The sequence below is a fragment of the Neolamprologus multifasciatus genome, chromosome 3, assembly GCF_963576455.1.
Source record: "Neolamprologus multifasciatus chromosome 3, fNeoMul1.2, whole genome shotgun sequence".
NCBI lineage: Eukaryota > Metazoa > Chordata > Actinopteri > Cichliformes > Cichlidae > Neolamprologus > Neolamprologus multifasciatus.
Genome location: NC_140441.1, coordinates 9,221,391 through 9,241,922, shown reverse-complemented (window position 1 = coordinate 9,241,922; position 20,532 = coordinate 9,221,391). Strand labels below are relative to the sequence as shown.

Sequence of the window (20,532 nt, the reverse complement as noted above, 5' to 3'; positions counted from 1 at the left end):
TGTGGGTGGAGGACTGACAGGAAAAATGACACATATCTTGAAGCTGGCCCTCATGGCCACCAGGTGCTCCCTGAAGCATCCTCACAGGCTTGGCTCCAGGGTGGGCCCTAGTAAACCAATCCCAGGAAGGGTAAACTAGTCCCTTGGTTTATTGCTTCTTATAGGGGTCATCTGAATCGCTCTTTGTCTGAACACACACTCTGGTCCAGTCAGTCTTAGGAAACCCTAACAGTCCTTGACAACACAGTCTGTGGGATGACTGGGACACACAAACACCACAGTATGGAGGCAATTCACTGATTGGAAGACAACGAGCATTAAAGCAATATTTTGGATTTTAAAAATATTTTCTACCTGTATGATAAAAAAGGGAAAGAAGAAATGTCTAAAAAATTTGAAAGGGAAAGGTAGGAGATGTTTTCATAGCAGTACACATTATATGTATCGTTTTATCGATGAGAATATTTCCTCTTCAAATGTCTCAGACTGAGATTCGTATGTTGATAGGAACTTCATACTAAGTTCACAATGACTGTTGCGGACTTTAATGATGTGATGCATTATGAGGATGTGAGGGATCATCAGAAATGTAAAAATGTGGATTGTTGTTACAGTAAAACAAATAGTTTCCTGATTTAATGCAATTAAAACCTGAAATCCCATATTTCACTTTATACTTTTGTTATGAATTCACCTTAACTAAAATGTGCAAACTTAGTCTTTCACTCTGTACTCACTGAGTGTTGTTCACTGTGAGCTGGACTGTGTGTTTGTGGTCTGTGGTTAACTGAAGCTAACAGCTCTGCAGTCGTCCAGCATCCTGTTTCTGATAGAAAGAAACATGTCAGCTGCAGGTGTTTCAACACAGAGCTGTTCAATTTAAAAACACATCTCCAACAACATGGAGACATGAACTGAAAAAGCATTTCTCTAAATCCTGCACACAGAAATTCAGCCAAAGTAGATTTAATTTTTACAATAGTGTTCAGGCTGCGACACGTGTTTGCTATGTGCTCTATAGTAAAGAGAGTCAATCTGCACTGAAAGCAGGAGCTTTGTGGTCGTCCAGTTTTCTTTTCCACAGAAACACCCCCACTTCTCTATTGTCAAAGCTGTGTCACAGTCGAGGTGTTAAGAACACTGAAAAGCTGCTGTGGTTTATAAAAATGATCAGTTAATCTCTTCACAGAGCATCATGATAAACAAATAATGCAGTAATCTAATATGTTTTATTCTCAGAGTGTGATTCAGCTGTGATCTACTCAGCAGTGAGAACTGAAGAACTGAAAACAACCATCAGAACAAGAAGGCCCAGGTTCAGCTCCTTATTGTTGACTATGGACAGAGACAAGCTAGCTGCTCACCCTTTTTTCCAGCCATCATGCTAACCTAAGCTGAAAACAACAACACGTTATGACTCATGCTCTTTACCAGATAAAAGCTCACTTCACACTTATAAACCTTTATCTGGAAGCCTGTGAATCAAAAAAGTTGAAACTGAAGCTGATTGAACTGCAAAGCATGTAATCACTTTGCCACTGCTTCTTTTTACTGTTTAAACTGACATCTTCCCCTCATTAATAATTCAGCACTAGTACTCCAGCCTAACTCACATGATTATTTCTGACATAAGTGCTGTAGATAACAAGGTCAACAAACCTTTCCAGTGACACCTGAGAATGCCTTCCTGTATAAATGGAGTCATTCAAAAAACAACTTCCCAAAGCATCCAAAAAAAAAAGAGAGAAGGGAATTAATAACTCACTCTTACACTCCGGCCCTAATTGTTGAAATTATTCCAGATAAACATACTTTGCATTTTTCAAGAAAACAGTATCAGCATGTTATATGTTAGAGATTGGAGGATGATTTTCATTATGAAGTTCATACAATTATATTATACTCTGCCTTAATCAAATAGACCATAACAGGCCATTCAAAGCAGAAGTTATTACAAAATGCTCTGTAGTAACCTTTAGCCATCCAGAGGAAACAGAACAGTTCTTTTCTGGATTTTGAAGCTGGGAAATGTTCAAGTCAAAATTATCTAATTACACTTAAAATAAGACACAATCAGCTACAGCAACATTTCTGTAAGATACAGAAACTTGTTTCAAGACAGTGAATCTTGAAACTAGAGAGAAACTAGAGAATATTCACTTGTTTCCATGGCAGATTTTTTCACTTAATACAAGATATTTTAGGTTGAAATTCACTAGATTCACTGTCTTAAAACAAGTTAATATACAGTGGGATTCAAAAGTTTGGCAGCCTTGTTAATAGTCATTATTTTCCCATATAAATTGTTGGTTGTTACAGTGAAAATGTCAGTTAAATATATCATATAGGAGACACACAGTGATATTGCAGAAGTGAAATGAAGTTTATTGGATTTACAGAAAGTGTGCAATAATTATTTAAACAAATTCAGGCAGGTGCATAAATTTGGGCATGACAAAAAAGGAAATGAAATCAGTATTTAGTTGATCTGCCTTTTGCAGAAATTACAGCCTCTAAATGCTTCCTGTAGGTTCCAATGAGAGTCTGGATTGTGGTTGAAGGTATTTTGGACCATTCCTCTTTACAAAACATCTCTAGTTCATTCAGGTTTGATGGCTTCTGAGCATGGACAGCTCTCTTTAACTCACACCACAGATTTTCAATAATATTCAGGTCTGGTGACTGAGGTGACCGTTCCAGAACGTTGTACTTGTTCCTCTGCATGAATGCCTTAGTGGATTTTCAGCAGTGTTTCGGGTCTTTGTCTTGTTGAAAGATCCAGCCCCGGCACAGCTTCAGCTTTGTCACTGATTCCTGGACGTTGGTCTCCAGAATCTGCTGATACTGAGTGGAATCCATGTGTCCCTCAACTTTGACAAGATTCCCAGTCTCTGCACTGGCCACACAGCCACACAACATGATGGAACCACCACCATATTTCACTGTAGGTAGCAGGTGTTTTTCTTGGAATGCTGTGTTCTTTATCCTCCATGCATAACTCCCCTTGTTATGCCCAAATAACTAAATTTTAGTTTCATCAGTCCACAGCACCTTATTCCAGAATGAAGCCGGCTTGTCCAAATGTGCTTTAGCGGCTCTGTTTGTGCTGTGGGTGGAGAAAAGGCTTCCTCTGCATCACTCTCGCATGCAGCAGCTCCATAAAGTGCGAATGGTTGAACGATGCACAGTGACTCCATCTGCTGCAAGATGATGTCGTAGGTCTTTGGTGCTGGTCTGTGGATCGACTCTGACTGTTCTCACCATTCGTCGCTTCTGTCTATCCCAGATTTTTCTTGGTCTGTCACTTCGAGCCTTAACTTGAACTGAGCCTGTGGTCTTCTATTTTCTCAATATGTTCCAAACTGTGGAAACAGACAGCTTGAATTTCTGAGACAGCTTTCTTTATCCTTCCCCTAAACCATGATGGTGAACAATCTTTGTCTTCAGGTCATTTGAGTTGTTTTGAGACCCCATGTTGCTACTCTTCAGAGAAAATTAAAAGAGGAGGGAAACTTACAGTTAACACCCTTAAATTTCTCTCTTTCTCATTATTGTATTCACCTGTGTATGTAGGTCAGGGGTCACTGAGCCAATTTGAGTTCTAATAATCAGTCCTAAAGGTTTTGGAATCAATAAAATGACAACAGTGTCCAAATTTATTCACCTGCCTAATTTTGTTTAAACAATAATTAAACACTTTCTGTAAATCCAAACACTTAACTTCACTTCTCAAATATCACTGTGTGTGTCTCCTATATGATATATTTAACTGACATTTTTTATTGTAACAACGAACGATTTTTACAGGAAAACAACGACTATTAACAAGCCTGCCCAAACCTTTGCATCCCACTGTGTCTTACTGAATTGTTACTCTTTAGCCTAATGTGTCTTATTTTAAGTGTAAAGAGATATTTCTGACTAGAAATGAGACAAATATACTTGGTGAGATTTTGAGTTTTTGCAGTGAGTAAATATTCTGGTGCTAGTAAACTGTCTTAAAATGGTGCAATTTAATTGAATGTTAATTCGTTTATTTTTATCTTGTGGTTAAAATGTATGAAAACAACACTGCATGTCTATGCAGATGCTGTGTGTTATGACACACCAGCAGAAAATATGTCAAAAAGTTAAATACGTTACATGATCAAAAGCAGAACGTTAAATTATTTTAACTGTGATGCGTTCACTGACATGTCCTCATTCTTTGCTGTATATAAACAGAAGAATGAAGCTTGGCTTTGTGCTCATATTCTCCTCCTGTGTTTTTTGTTTTTTTTGGCAGAGCCAAATGTCATCTAATCACTGAAGTGGTCCACCAGTCCAACCTCTGGAATACAGCTGCTGTTCTCTAACTGGTCCACAAATTGACTGTAAAACACACTAGTATATATTATCTGTGTTCTCCACATAAAGTTACCCTCACTGAGGGGCAGAACATTCAAATGGAGAGGTTTTTATTTTATATAAAGATGCAGAAAAAGAGCAGTGATCTGGTTTCTCTGCAGGTTCAATAAACGTTGGTCTCACTTGATCTTCTCGTGTGCTTCTGTGGGTTTCACAAAGACGTCTGATGGAAAACGTGAGTTGTTGTGGTGAACACAAACACACTTCAGTCTTCTTCAGTGCAAATAACAAACTAAATCTCAGCCACAGATCAAAAGCAGACATGGAACTTAGTTACTGTGCAGTTTGATAGCTGGTTATCTTTCAGGGGTCATAAAGAGAGCATCTTTGACATCTATCTTTATCCAGTCTGAAGGAATCTGGAAGCAAATGACCATTTCCAAAAACTGATGGTTAAATAACTTCAGACAAGTAAAGCTGAGAGTCATCTGCTTATCAAACATTACAGATTTTATGGTAACTCATTTTATGGACAGGGATAAACTCTAAAATAGTTTAAAGCCCAGAAAGACCTTCATGTGCATTTAAATGATGGATCATAATTCATTATAAAATATAATCTTTAATTTAGACTCAGAATAGATCATAACAAAGTCAAACTCTTATTTTAATAGACCTATATCAAGATTTGGTGATCTGGTGGAAACTTTATTAATAAACTGCCTTTATGTACAATGTGTTGGAGTTTCTTCTAAGCATAATGATGAAACTCATCAAAAGAAAACTCAGTAAATGCATCACAGACACATCTGATTGTGTGAAAGCGCCCTCTGGTGGAGCTGGACTATAAGTGCGAGGCTTGTGAAATGGGACGGTCTAGCCTCCGTTGCGCTGCCCAGGTTGCCTAGCAACCATGATACTAACAGCTGGAAACGTTTCATACAGCTTTGTTTGACAGAAATGAAGGAGAAAATCTTTTGTTCATTTGTTTGTTTGTTTCTACATGAGCTTTGATCATTCTCTGTAAGATTAAGCTCAGCTATTGGACGGCGTATATTTTAAATTAAAGGCTTTAAAACCAAGTTAGTACAAACGTCACTAATGTCACATAACTTTGCCGACATGTGGCCAACAGGAATGTTTTAATGTTCTTCATTATTAAATATTTGCACATAAATAAGTGACATAATATTCAGTACTTACTTAAAGTTTACTCTTCGGGCGCCCCTCATCTGCCGTTTTTTGGTGGTGGGGGATGAGGAACATATTATAGGACTTTTTGCAGATGATGTGATCTGTTTTTTAGAGGATCCCGACATATGTATTCCCATACTAATTAAGCAACTCGAGATATTTGGGTTTCATTCAGGATACAAGCTTAAGTTGAATAAAACTCAGATATTAACATTCAACTATCTCCCATCCAAAACCATAAAACAAAAGTATAATTTGAATTGGAGAGCAACAAAAATGAAATATCTTGGGGTAACCTTATCACAAAACGTTGAGGACTTATATAAACTTAACTACGTTAACTTAGATAAGGAAATTAAGAGTGATTTGGATAGGTGGGCTACTCTTCCATCAGATGTTGGTGCTCGAATAGAGACGATAAAAGTATGTGTCTTACCCCGACTTCTCTACTTTTTTCAGTCACTACCCGTTGATATACCTGAAAAACAATTTAGATTATGGGACAAAATTATATCTAAGTTTATATGGAATGGTCATAGACCGAAAATTAAATGTGAAACACTACAGATAAGAAAGGATAAGGGGGTTTGGCACTCCCAAATCTTGAGGCATACTTTTATGCTGCACAAATCAGGTACATCATTTGTTGGTGTGACAATGATTATGAAGCCAAATGGAAGAATTTAGAAAAATCAGCACAAGGAAGAGAAATTCAAAGCCTTATAGGAGACAGAAAAGAAACAATGAGAGTAATTAAACAGCTGAATTCAGTCAGTTTACGCTTAAAATATGGTTTAACCTGATACGAAAATACAAACTAGACAAAGAGCTTGGATTAATTCGATGGATAGCCTATGATGAGGACTTTACACCTGCTTCTATGGACCAAAGATTTAAACAGTGGATTCCTACTGGATTAACAGCGATGTGTACACTAATTAAAGATGGGAATTTTATGAGTTTCCGTCAAAAATATGACCTAAGTAATCAAGATCACTACAGATATTTACAGATTAGGGACTTTTTTAATAAAGAAGTAAAACATAGTGTAGATCTGGATAAAAATTCGATAATTAAAACCATAACTGAAGTTTACAAAGCAAAAAAAATGAGAGTAATCTCTACAATTTACGAGCATATAATGGAGGCAAGAGGGTGTACAACAACATATGTAAAACTGAAGTGGCAGAGAGAGTTGGGAGTGAACATATCTGATGAGGAATGGTCACAAACCTAGAAAATACAGCAGTCAACAACATCATCACGTGCCTGAAGACTGCACTGCTGGAAAAATGTAATTAGATTTTTTATAACACCCAAAATTAAGAACAAACATACCTCATTACCACAACCGCGTTGGAGGGGCTGTGGAGAGGGAAATGTGAATCATTCCCATGTTTCTGGTTCTGTCCCAAGATTACAAAATTTTAGGAAGATATTCATTTAGTTATAGGTAAAATTCTGGGTTATGCTGTATCTAAGACTTGTACATTATTAAACTTTGGTGTCATTACGGGAAATGTGATGAAAGAAGATAGATACATATTGAAAATTATGCTTGCTGCCTGTAAAAAGGCAATTACAAGAAAATGGAACAAGATAGACCCACCATCACAGGACGGATGGATCAAAATTATAGATGAAATACAAACCATGGAACAATTGACCTACAGAATAAGGACTCAGGAAGATCAACACCATAAAAAGTGGGAGAAATGGACTGAGTAACAAACTGTAGAAACAAAGAGATCCAACATGGTTTTTTTGTTTGTTTGTTTGTTATCCTACTTGTTGTATTTATCTTTTTGTTGTTGTTGTTGTTTTGTTGTATAGTGTATAGTGTTTAAAGAAAAACAATAAAAAGAAAGTAAAAAAAAAAACATCCTGAGACATTTAGAAGAATCGAAGCGTCGGAGTTCAAGAACACGGAAATGTCTGCTGTGACTGCGTCGCTCTGCTCGACTTTGCTGTTTGTCGGCCTCTTCGTGTTTGTCTCTGCAGGTGAGATTCACTCTGTGGGACAGAGAGGAAAAGCATCAGTCTGCTTTACATGTTAACAACATTTCCTGAAGATTTATTTTCATATTGATTCAGTTTTTCTGTGTTTGTGAAGGAGACGCGAGGCTGAGTGGAGTCTGGGTGGACCTAACATGGATGAGAGGAAGAACACTTTGAAAGTTTCACATCAACTATCAAGGATGATTTTTAATGACTTTTTGAATATGATGTGATCGTATTGCATTGACTGTAATGAATTTGAGCATAATTGTCCTTTATGTTGTATGCTGCTTTAGAAGTGAACAGTTGCAGTTTGATCCCTTTAACCTCCCTGATTTGTGTTGTTTCCTCTTTCAGACAAGAAAAACATCACAGCTGAGTCTAGACGAAATGTCACTCTGACGTGTCGAGCTCCAAACACCAACACCAGGGCTGTAGAGTGGAGCAGAGCTGACCTGGAGCCAGAAAATGTCCTTTTGTACCGGGATGGCCGATTTGAACCAGCCAATCAGCATCCATCTTTTAAGGACCGAGTGGATCTGCAGCTCAGACAGATGAAGGATGGAGACGTGTCTCTGATTCTGAAGAATGTGATGATTAATGACACTGGAACATATGAGAGTCGGGTCCGATTGGATGAAACAGTCATGCAAGCTCAGCAGCATCATCTACCTGACTGTTGATCCTCCAGGTGAGTGAGTAGAGTTGAGTGTGTGTGTGATCAGAGGTGAAGCTGCTTCCTGGTTGTTGATGTTTGTTTTTAAAGATGTTGATGAGAATTTGTGTGAGTTTGGTAAAATTATGTTTTTTTGCGCTAATATTTTATAGGAAACTCCAAACACCCTCACTGGTTCTCCCAAGGTCGTAGATTTGGCATGTCCCCACCAATAATTTGATCTCTTCGCGTAAAGAAAAACAAAACCGATAGAAATAATTAAAAAAAAGCGATCTGTCAACGTCTCATTCAGCGAGCGGAGCAGAAAGAGTTAAATTACGTTCTCTACTGGAGTCGTATATCATGTGACAAATATGGCCAATGTGATTGGCTGAGCCTTTCAGGGAGCTCTGTTTAGTTTTAGCAGCGGCAAACCTGCGCTGCGAGGAGGCAGCAAAAAGAACCTGGATATAAGAAAGTATTTTTCAAAGAAACCTGTAAGTCACTTAAAGCCAAGCTCACTCATAAAACATGTCCATCATAATAACGTTACAGGCTATGCAAGGTAATACATGCCAACCCTCCCGTTTTTTCTCGGACAATCCCGAATTTCAGTGCCCCTCTTATTACTCTTTCTGGGTTGCAAAATAAACTTTTACAAATTTTTCAGGCGAGAATGTAGCTGTGCAAACTTCAAATATCTGAACCGGGGAGAACAGCAAACTCCCGGCTCATCGTTTTAGGCTTTGGCCCACATCAGTCTAAAATTGTATGTAACCATGAATAACGTGTTACCATGGCCACCAGGAGAGTATGACTCACTTATTTGTGGTCACCCTACAGCAGCGTAAACGCACGTGGCTCTAACGTTATTTCCTTCAGAGACGGTGAATTGGACGTGTTGAGTTTGAACAAGTGTCTAAAAAGTCAGATCTGTTCTCAGTCAGAGACTTTCAGGATCATTTAAACCTTAAATTTAATCTCACGTAGTCAGGATTTAAACTCAGGTTCAGTTATTTCAATAAAAACCATCCTGACACATTTAGAAGAATCGAAGCGTCGGAGTTCAAGAACACGGAAATGTCTGCTGTGACTGCGTCGCTCGGCTCGACTTTGCTGTTTGTCGGCCTCTTCGTGTTTGTCTGTGCAGGTGAGATTCACTCTGTGGGACAGAGAGGAAAAGCATCAGTCTGCTTTACATGTTAACAACATTTCCTGAAGATTTATTTTCATATTGATTCAGTTTTTCCGTGTTTGTGATGGAGACACGAGGCTGAGTGGAGTCTGTGTGCACCTAACATGTCGGTGTGATCAGAGCCCACAGAGACAAAGAAGTGTAACGTGTGATTTTTACATCCACGTAGATACGAAAAATGTTGTTATTATTAACATTTATTTCCAAATAACATTTAAATGTAAAATAATAACCTACACAGCAGTGGGGATTAGATTTAACCACAGTAGATGTCTTTTTGAAACTGTTGTAACTAAGTTTAAGGATATAATTCCTCCACTGTGATCTTCTTCATGTGCCAACATGGTATCTTGTTAACAGTGTTACATCCTCACTGCAACAACTCTGGATACTTTGGCTATTCTGAAAAAAGAAAGGATTAAGTCAGAGAGTTTAACTCGCAAACGTGCATTTTCAATCAGATGAGGAAATTGTGTTGAATAACTTAGATTCTTCATTTTATTTGGATTCAATTCAGTTTTGTTTCTATAGCAACAAATCACAACATTGGCTTTCAATACATCCTCAATAACCTGAATGAATTCTATATGACTCATTATCTACTAATTTACATCTAAACTATCAGTTTGTCTTAACTTCAATCTTTATTTCCTCTGAGCCATTGTGTCTGTTAGGCCCCGCCCTGCACGACTGTTCAGGTGTTTTTTAATAGGAAGTTATGACTTGGTGCTATGTAAATAAAACTGAATTAAACTGAAGTATGTGTGAGCTCAATGATCTCCGTCTCTGTAGCTCCTCACTCTGATTGGCTGCTTTAGAAGTGAACAGTTGGACTTTGACCTTTAACCTTTCTGCTCTGTGTTGTTTCCTCTTTCAGACCAGAAAAACATCACAGCTCAGTCAGACGTCAACTTTCCATTTTGTTTCCTCTGTTTCAGACATAAACACCACAGCTGGACAGAAGAACGTCACTCTGCCATGTCAAGCTCCAAACAGCAACATCACAGCTGTAGAGTGGAGCAGAGCTGACCTGAAGGAAGAACAACATGTCCTTTTGTACCGAGATGATCAGTTTGTTCATGAAGAGCAGCATCCATCTTTTAAGAACCGGGTGGATCTGCAGGACAGACAGATGAAGGGTGGAGACGTGTCTTTGATTCTGAAGAATGTGACGACTGCTGATAATGGGACATACGAGTGTCGTGTCACCATGAGTGGAACAAACAATGAGCTCATCAGCAACATCACACTGAGTGTTGATCCTCCAGGTGAGTGAGTAGAGTTGAGTGTGTGTGTGATCAGAGGTGAAGCTGCTTCCTGGTTGTTGATGTTTGTTTCTAAAGATGTTGTTGATGAGACTTTGTAGAAAGCAGCTGGTCTGAGTGATGTGATCAGAGTGCAGTAGATAATGTCTGACAGCAGTTTGAAGAGGAAATGGATTCTGTTCTGTTCTTCACTCATCACCTACCTGACAGCTGACACCTCACACCTGTTTCTCACCTGCAGGTCAGACAGGAGGACACACAGAGGATGGAGGGAAGAAGAGTGGACATGGTGGACTGATAGTTAGTCTGATAGTTGTTGGTTTTCTTGTTATTGCTGTTGTTATTGTTGTTGCTGTGAACTGCAGACAACGTAAATAACAGAGTCAGGATTCACATCATTCTAATGCAGAACCAAAGACTGAAATGTCTGAAGTCTGAATCTTCTGCTGCTGAAGACAAATGATCTGAAAACAGACACCAACACTTCAGAAGGATCCACGATTTCACTCTAATATTTGACAATGAACCGTTTCATCGTCATCCTCTGCAGAAAACAGTATAACTGCTAGATAATGTCTGACAGGAGGATCTGTTGGACTCATCATCGATCTGTTAGTTCCTGTTGTGCTTCTTATTGTTGCTGTTTTGATCTATCGAAAATGCAAGAAGGTTCCAAAGCATGTAGCTGAACTCTCAGTCTTGTTATGCTTTTCTAAATTCAGTGTAGGGCTGCACAATTTTGCATAAAATGAGAATCAAGTTTTTTTTTTTTTGCTTAGAATTGAGATCACGATTCTCTCACGATTTTCTTTTCTAATATAAATATTTATTGGACTCATTAACTGCACATCAACTTCGTAACAGTTGAGACTGAACATAAAAACAATTTCGTCTCCACCGTTGCCTGTATACAGCAGGTAGTGCAACAATAGAAAAATAGTTGTGGGATGGCACTGTGTAACCCTAGTGTTTGTCTAGGGCACAGGTGTCAAACTCCAGGCCTCGAGGGCCGGTGTCCTGCAGGTTTTAGATGTCCTTGATGCAACACAGCTGATTTAAATGTATAAATTACCTCCTCAACATGTCTTGAAGTTCTCCAGAGGCCTGCTAATGAACTAATCATTTGATTCAGGTGTGTAGACCCAGGGTGACATCTAAAACCTGCAGGACACCAGCCCTCGAGGACTGGAGTTCGACACCCCTGGTCTAGGGTGTTGACAAACACCCTTCAAAAGGACGGATTTTCTCCTGTCCACTTTCTTGGCCTTTACAGCTTCGTCATCTTTCACGTGCTCTCCGTTGTTTTTGCCCATTTTAGCAGCAAGCTGGCTACTGTATCACGTGGTATAAGGCTCCGCCCTTGTCATTTGTTGAGCAGGAAGAGTGAGCGCTTGTTTTCATGCAGATTATGTCCCAGATCAAAATGCGGTACAATCGTCATCTTTTTTTTTATTATTTTTTAAATCGCTGTCATTTGGAAATGAGATCGCACAGTATGAATTGAGATCGCGATTTTCTAACGATTAATTGTGCAGCCCTAATTCAGTGTCACTGAAATGAAGAAGGATGATTTTAAGACAAAGAAACGAATGATTCTGAACTTCAATCAGACATCAAACGCGTCCAGATTTTGTTTTGATTTTAAATGTCTGATTTCTGACCTGTTACATCATCTCATGATTTTACTACAGTATTTGAATCGGTGACTGTATTTATTTTAACTTTCAGGTTAGCCTCAAATTTCAGTGTAAGAGGTTCAATTCACAAAAACGATTTTTCCATTTCTGCCTCAACCATGTGTTGAACTTCCAGGAGGTCATATTATCAAACAAAGACAATATCATTGATGTCAGCAGAAATCACAAACAATAATTTGTTTGTTTCCACTCATTATTCATCAGTGCAGTGTGTTGTATGTTACAGTATCAGAATCAGTGAATGTGTTTTATCTTCAGTTTGTGGATCAACCTTGTTCTGTGAGGTGTGAACAACACAAATTAATCCTCATGCAGAGATCAGCTGTTACAGAAAATCAACAGTCTGCCTGACAGTGTTCATTATCGACCAATCAGCTGTGACTGAATGTTATGATGGACAGTGTTATGAAACAGAACAGAGAAATTATTACCACGTCGCTGCAGAGTCAGACGTTTCCTCTCTGACCTGTGAAGCTTTGAACTTTTCCATTCATGAAGGAAACTCTTCAGTTTTAGCATTTCAAGCCCAAGGTTCCACATTATTGATTATTTTTCTTTTTGCTGTGACTTTGTTTGTTCATTGCTAATAAAGTCTTGAAAACATTAGTAGTTTTTCTTTAACTTTTTTCTTTAATTCAGTCTTTACTCATTTAGTTTCTGTGGCTGCAAAAAACCTTTCTGACCAGTTCATGCAAATTTTATCTGAGCTGAAATCAAATCAGTCCAAATCACTGAGCAGATATGAAGAACAGGTGGAACTGAAAAAAACACTCAAATTAAACCTGATCATAAACCTGCTCTCTGAGTATCACTGCATCTCTTCTCAAGTTAGTAAAGAGTTCTTTTACTGATGGTATGAAGTTGGCTTTGATGTGTGTTGTAAAATCTTAGGGTTGATATTGTTACAGCATCACCTTCATCACAAACTACACCTCCAACTAAAGCACAACATAAAATTCAATGAAAAAGTAAGACGGGTAAATCAGAGACATAAAACGATCTTTATAACATACAAAACATGCTTTGAGGTAGAAATGAGAACTTTGCAGATACTTTTAAGAACATTTGAACTTCCACTGACTTAAATTGGCCTCTCCTGCTTTAACATGCTCATACATCAACGTGGGCGTGCATCTCCCTCAGGTGCACCAGCAGAACCAACATGCAGTACAAATGTTTGTACATGAGAATTTCCACAATAAATGACCCAATGACAAAAAGTAGTATGCATAGTGCAAAGCAAAATACATTCACTAAAAGTATGGCAGTAAAACTCCTCCACATGTTTACATTTTAGCTTTCATTCTGCTTCTAGCAATAACACAGTTTTGTGCACTGGCCTGTCAAACACTGGTTTGACAGTCTTGTCCTTATCCAAGGTTGAATCACTGAGGAAAAGCTGAACCTTCCATCTTCCATCTGCACTTGGATATACCTCTGTTACTCTTGCTGGTTTCTACTTGTTCCTCGGAAGCATTGTTAAAATGCTTAACAACAACTTTCCAAAAAGTAAGAGAAAAAACACAGGATGCAACTTTATAAAGAGACTCAGAATAGATCATAACAAAGTCAAACTCTTATTTTAATAGATCCATATCAAGATTTGGTGATCTGGAGGAAACTTTATTAATAAACTGCCTTTATGTACAATGTGTTGGAGTTTCTTCTAAGCATAATTATGAAATTGTCTTCAAAAGAAAACTCTGTAAATGCATCACAGACACATCTGATTGTGTGAAAGCGCCCTCTGGTGGAGCTGGACTATAAACACTGTTCAAACCTCGATAGCAGACTCAACAGTGCTTCTGTGGCCCACTGCGCATGCTCAGTGTTTCTCTTCACTGACCCACAGATTTTAATGCAGGGTGGGCTACACTACAAACCTCCATGGACTTAAATTCATGAGACTATAATAAGTGTTTTCATTGATATTGTTTATATCTGGAGGTGTCCTGTCAGCAGTCAGCGCTGGTTGTTTCCACCAGAAGTGAATCCTGCTACCAGAAATATAATAGCATTATCAGTAACAGGTGTAACGCCACCTGTGAGCAGATGATAGTTTAGGTGGTATTTTTATTTACGCTTTTTAAGTTTCATTTTTTTTAGAAACTTATTAAACGAGAAAATGAATCTTAGTTGTACAACCTTTCTGGTATTAAACCTCTGCTCTAGTGCTGCCATCTACTGACATTAAAGAGCAACAACAGGGTCTCAAACTGAGTCTGCACCACTGAAAGTTTAAAATCTTCACCTTGTGAAGGTGCAGCAGCCTTTTTGTATCTGATATGGAGGAAACGTCACAAATTGTCTTCTTTAAATTCTCTTTACAGGTTAGTTCACACCTGCTAATTCCAGATACCAACCTGGTCCAATCTACTCATTTTCTGACATCATACAGGATGAGTGGTGCTCAGTTTTTTCTTTCTTTCTTTCTTTAAAAAAAACCCAACCAACTCTGTCACACATGTTTTCACAAAGACGGAATGCCTTAAAATATATAACCACAAATATGTGTTCACGTTTATGGTTATGGACCCTTTTGGCCACTTTAGGTACATCTCGGCAGTATCTAGTTAGACCACCTTCAAAATTGCCTCAGTTCTTCTTGTCATATATTCAAAAATATGCTTGAAACATTTCTAAGAGATCTCGGTCCAGATGAAGGAATCACACACTTCACACATTCCTTATGTGTTGTTCTTGTCTTTTTTAAAAAAAAAATAAGAAATGAACTGTTTCTGTGTCTCTGTTTTTTTGAGTCTATCTGCTCTGGCCATGTCATCACTGTCGGTCTCAGTCGTGTGTTTGAGTGCAGCGCGTTAACGTTAGCATTCTTGATTCTTGATAAGAATAAGATACTATATACAATAGAATAAAAAATATAATAGAATAGAATACTGTGTTAACAGAAAGAAAAAATGACACTTAGTGTTATTGCACATGTGTGGATGTGTGTGATTGGTCAGTTGTGAAGTCTTTGTTGAGGAGTCTGACAGCAGTGGGGAGGAAAGACCTGTGAAGTCTCTCCGTCCCACATCGTGGGTGCCGCAGCCACGGAAGGAGCTGCTCAGTGCTGTCAGTCTCCTGCATGGGGTGGGAGATGTTGTCCAACAGGGATGAAAGCTTAGCCACCATTCTCCTGTCACTCACCACCTCCACTGGGTCCAGAGGGCATCCCAGAACAGAGCTGAGGTGGCTGAGGCCACCACAGAGTCATAGAAGGTCTTCAGGAGTGGGCCCTTCACAAAGACCTCAGCAGCAGGTACAGCCTGCTCTGTCCCACACCGTGAGTCTCTTTTCTATAGAGGGCGTCTGAGTTATGAGTCCAGTCCAGTTCATTGTTCAGATGAACACCAAGGTACCTGTAGCTGTCCAGTCTCAATGTCCATACCTTGGATGTTTAGTGGTTGCAGAGGTCTACCACCAGCTCCTTGGTTGTATTAGTGTTGATCTGGAGGTAGTTCTGCTGGCACCAGTCCACAAAGTCTTGGGTCAGTCCTCTGTACTCCCATCAGTGATGAGGCCGACTGTTGCAGAGTCATCAGAGAACTTCTGAAAGAAGCATGGGTGGAGTTGTGGGTCTGCAGTGTAGATAGTCAAGAGGAATGGAGCCAGAACCGTTCCCTGTGGGGCCCCCATACTGCAGACGACCCTGTCCGACACACAGCCCTGACTGAGTTCTCATATACTGTGGACGGTCTGTGATGTAGTCCAGTATCCATGTAGTGAGGTGATGGTCCACTCCAGAGTTCTCCAGCTTGTCCTTCAGGACTGTGGGAAGATTGGTGTTGAAGGCACTGGAGAAATCAAAGAACATGATTCTCACAGTGCTCCAGGTGAGGGAAGGAACGATGTAGGAGGTGAATGACGGCATCATCCGCTCCAATACCAGGTTGGTAGGCAAACTGATGTGGGTCCAGTGATGAGCTCACCAGGTGCCAAAGCTGAGCCAGGACCAGCCGCTCCAAGGTTTTCATCTGGTGGGATGTCAGAGCCACCGGCCTGTAGCTGTTGAGGTCCTTGGGATGTGGAGTCTTTTGAGAGAGCATCAGTCTGATCACTGGAATCTGCTCTTTGTCCCTGGATTTGGACCCAAGCAGACCCTGATGGACTCAAAAACACAGAAACTACAACATTCAAGAATTTTTTATTATGTCTTCTTATGTTTATATTTCTTTTGATTATCTTAATTGTACAGCACCTCGGTCAACACCTGTTGTTTTAAATGTGCCATTTAAACAAATTTGACTTTGACTTTTTGCTACACTGAGATTGGAATGAAATCACTTAATCAGACAGTTCATGAACAGAAACAATTGATAAGACAAGAAACGAAACTGTACTGAGCAACATGTGCTGACACTCACTGCTGAACCTGTTTGTCCAGGATACTGACAGAGACACAAACAGGCATCTTTGCCACCCACACAGTTCTGCTGAACACACAGCTTTGACTTTTGAAAACCATATAACAACCTTCACTGCTGAGCGTCTGTGAGCCCTGACAGTAAAAATCATCATCATCATTAATATGTGCTGACAGCAGCTGCTGGACTGTGTATGGCTGTCGTTTCCAGTTCTTTTGTTTGGATCAAACTAAGATCACTGAAAGAGCTTTCACTGTGATTCGTCAAACACATGAGCTAACAGCCAATAAGAAGAAGGAGAATGTGAATGTTATGCTGATGACACAGATTTGTCTTGTAAAACAGGTTAACAAGGAAATACAGGTGCATTTCCTTGTTGGTGGCTGTTTGATACAGAGGTCTCTTTACTTTCAGATTTTTAATTTTTTAAACTTTTTTGATTTTGAGGATAACATTTTAAGGAAGTTCCTCTCGACCTCACAAATAACAACAACAGGGCACATGGACCTAACAGTTTAAAAAACATCTTTCACTGGATAATTTTAATTTTTCCATCCTGATGATCAGAAGAGTGTTTGAGGGTTTCAGAGATCCTTCAGAACAACAGTAAGTGTTCATGAGCTTGTAATGATTTTACCAAGTTTCTGTAATTTCACAGACAGTGTGGAGTGGGAATTTCTCCCTATATCTATCTGTGTTAGTGGAAAAAGGTTCTCATTCGTATACGTCTTTCTTTTCCTTTGAATTTGAGGTATTTGTTTGTCACATGTCTGGACTTGCAGCTGCTCAAACAGGACAAACAAAGGTGGGCGTGAAAGTGTTGACTCAGGTCACAGATGTCTGATATAAAACAGCTGACAGGAAAATACAGGTTAGTTTAGTCTGCAGCTGTTTGATACAGACACACCTTTACTTTGGGATTTTAAACTTTTACATTTTTTATGATTTGATTTTTTTAATTTCTCAAATATTTACATCTGAGTAACTTTTCACTTCTTTGTAACAAAACTTCAGTAGCTTCCTTTTCACCTACTGAAAAACCGATGGGACATACTGACCTCACAGTTTTTCATCTGTCAGTAGATCATTTTATTTTTTCCACTCTGGTGATCAGAAGAGTGTTTGAGTGTTTCAGAGATCCTTCAGAAAAACAGTAAGTGTTTAAAATGACGTCTTTCAGTTTTTTAAGTAATTTGACAGGCTGACCAAAGCTGTGAGCGTTAGTGGATTAACCCGTTACTGTAACCACTAACTGGTTCCGCTGGTTAGATGAACGTCATGTCACGTTAGTGTAAAACATTTGATTCACTGTTGGCTGGTTTCGTCTGTGAAAACACATCAAATTAAAGGAATTCAATCTTTTATCATCTGACGAAGCAAAAGCTGTCAGACTTTATCTGACACAATATAAAGAAGAAAATCACCTCAATCACAAACAGGAAGTGTACTCAGTTACTCTCCTGTACTCTGATTACAGTCATGTATGTTTTCTCTGTTTGTGCTGCTTCTTTGTCCTCACTGTAAACAGAAGTACTGAGAGACTCCTGCACTGATGTTTCATAGGAAAGTCCAAACAGTCTCACTGGTTCTCCATGAAGAACAAAGATTTGCTCTCTGTGGCTCCAACAACTTAAACTTAAAGACAATCAAAGGTGGACAAAGTTCTCCAGAACAGCTGTGGTTTTATGGAGGCTACAGCTAAATGCTGCCTCCTCCATAGTACAATATACATTTTATACATTGACGTCATGTTGAAGTCCTTTGGCTGATGATGGTCTTTAGTATGTAGCTGATGATTGATGATGAGATGTTTGTGTTGTTCTGTGGAGATCGTTCAAGAACTGAACCTGTTAAACACTCAGACCTGCTTTAGATCTGCAGCTCAGACAGATGAAGGATGGAGACGTGTCTCTGATTCTGAAGAATGTGATGATTAATGACACTGGAACATACGAGAGTCGGGTCCGATTGGATGAAACAGTCATGCAAGCTCATCAGCAGCATCTACCTGAGTGTTGTTCCTCCAGGTGAGTGAGTAGAGTTGAGTGTGTGTGTGATCAGAGGTGAAACTGCTTCCTGGTTGTTGATGTTTGTTTCTAAAGATGTTGATGATAATTTCACGTGTGTTTGGTAAATTATGTTTTTTTTAGCGCTAATATTTCATAGGAAAGTCCAAACAGCCTCACTGGTTCTCCATAAAGAACAAAGATTTGCTCTCTGTGGCTCCAACACAACTTAAAGACAATCAAAGGTGGACAAAGTTCTCCAGAACAGCTGTGGTTTGATGGAGGGTACAGCTAAATGCTGCCTCCTCCATAGTACAATATGCATGTTTATACAGTGACGTCATTTTGAAGTCCTTTGGCTGATGATTGATGATGAGATGTTTGTGTTGTTCTGTGGAGATCATTCAAGAACTGAACCTGTTAAACACTCAGACCTGCTTTAGATTTCACCGCTTTAGTTATGACGCACTTATGTATAGTCACCCACAGCAGCGTAAACACACGTGACTCTAACGTTACTTCCTTCAGAGACGATGACTTGGACGTATTGAGTTTGAACAAGTGTCTAAAAAGTCAGATCTGTTCTCAGTCAGAGACTTTCAGGATCATTTAAACCTTAAATTTAATCTCATTTAGTCAGGATTTAAACTCAGGTTCAGTTATTTCAATCAAACCATCCTGAGACATTTAGAAGAATCGAAGCGTCGGAGTTCAAGAACACGGAAATGTCTGCTGAGACTGCGTCGCTCTGCTCGACTTTGCTGTTTGTCGGCCTCTTCGTGTTTGTCTCTGCAGGTGAGATTCACTCTGTGGGACAGAGAGGAAAAGCATCAGTCTGCTTTACATGTTAACAACATTTCCTGAAGATTTATTTTCATATTGATTCAGTTTTTCCGTGTTTGTGATGGAGACACGAGGCTGGGTGGAGTCTGTGTGGACCTAACATGTCGGTGTGATCAGATCTCACAGAGACAAAGAAGTGTAATGTGTGTGTCAGTGTGATGTGTTGTAGTTTCAGGAGTCAGTATACCGCCAGGAGCAGATCTACAGAGGTGGCATGGATGTGTCACTCCTTAATAAAGAACATTGTCATATACAAAACTACAGTGGCACTCAGTGTAAATAGAGATTATATCAGGGTGGCACATGCCACTCCATGCCACCTCTGTAGGGGAGACCGGGGATAGTTGTAACATTTTTGACATTTCTGTCTGTAAATTTGAGCTCTTTTAAGGTAGTGGATTCAAAATGTAATGCAAAGTATTTACATGTCTCTGCTATTAAATAGTGCAGCTATTTTCTCTGCAGCAGAATTACCCATTGCATGGTATGGTCTCAAACACAAAGAGTGAAATGTTACAATTAACCCCATAGTCTGGGTTAGTTGTAACATATCCTGGGGTGAAATGTAACACAATGAAATAAGGGTACTAACAAAACATTAACATGTAATCTTTGTTTATTCAACACATGAATGCACTTAGAGCCATTTATGTAGCTGTGTGTGTGTGACAGAATGCAGAAATCTAGCTTTTGAACATATGTCAACCCCCCAAAAAAGACAAATTATGGAATTTTCTGCAACTGAATATTTCATTAATTTTGGTTGGTCTTCCTTGAGTTTGGCCTCATTGGCTGAGTGGGCATTATAACCTACAACTCTTGCACCAATGAACATAACAATGAAGCTGAAAAAATGTAGTTGTTCACCAGCATCGCAATTCCATTACTTTTTATCATGGCTTACCTTGGTGTGGTTTGCAAAGTGCTACAGAAAGATGAGGAAATCTGTTTCTTGCACCCTCCTG

At 39.2% G+C, this 20,532-nt stretch overlaps 4 protein-coding genes across 6 annotated transcripts in view; 3 read left to right on the top strand and 1 right to left on the bottom strand.

The window, feature by feature from the left end:
* LOC146521463 (programmed cell death 1 ligand 1-like) overlaps positions 1-20,532 on the bottom strand; it is a 283,173-nt gene that overhangs the window by 49,868 nt on the left and 212,773 nt on the right. The window lies entirely within an intron of this gene.
* LOC146521475 (butyrophilin subfamily 2 member A1-like) overlaps positions 1-20,532 on the top strand; it is a 98,401-nt gene that overhangs the window by 74,591 nt on the left and 3,278 nt on the right. Inside the window, exon 1 of one of the 2 annotated variants that reach the window (XM_085155240.1) lies at positions 18,752-19,519. The exons of the other annotated variant lie outside the window; for it this stretch is intronic. Within the exon in view, the coding sequence (XP_085011366.1) occupies positions 19,450-19,519 (70 nt within the window). The 5' untranslated portion in view covers positions 18,752-19,449. Of the gene's footprint in view, positions 1-18,751; positions 19,520-20,532 lie in introns of those variants that run through there. 2 annotated transcript variants of the gene reach the window in all.
* Positions 7,549-14,779, top strand: LOC146521476 (butyrophilin subfamily 2 member A1-like). Its single transcript, XM_085155333.1, has 4 exons — positions 7,549-8,230; positions 10,267-10,295; positions 10,351-10,657; positions 10,896-14,779. The coding sequence occupies exons 1-4, from the start codon at positions 8,140-8,142 to the stop codon at positions 11,030-11,032; spliced, it is 564 nt and encodes a 187-aa protein (XP_085011459.1). The 5' UTR covers positions 7,549-8,139; the 3' UTR covers positions 11,033-14,779.
* The window catches only part of LOC146521472 (uncharacterized), a 63,398-nt gene continuing 59,436 nt past the window's right edge, over positions 16,571-20,532 (top strand). Inside the window, exon 1 of the mRNA XM_085147206.1 lies at positions 16,571-17,324. The gene's annotated coding sequence lies outside the window, so the exon portion shown is untranslated. The remainder of the gene's footprint in view (positions 17,325-20,532) is intronic.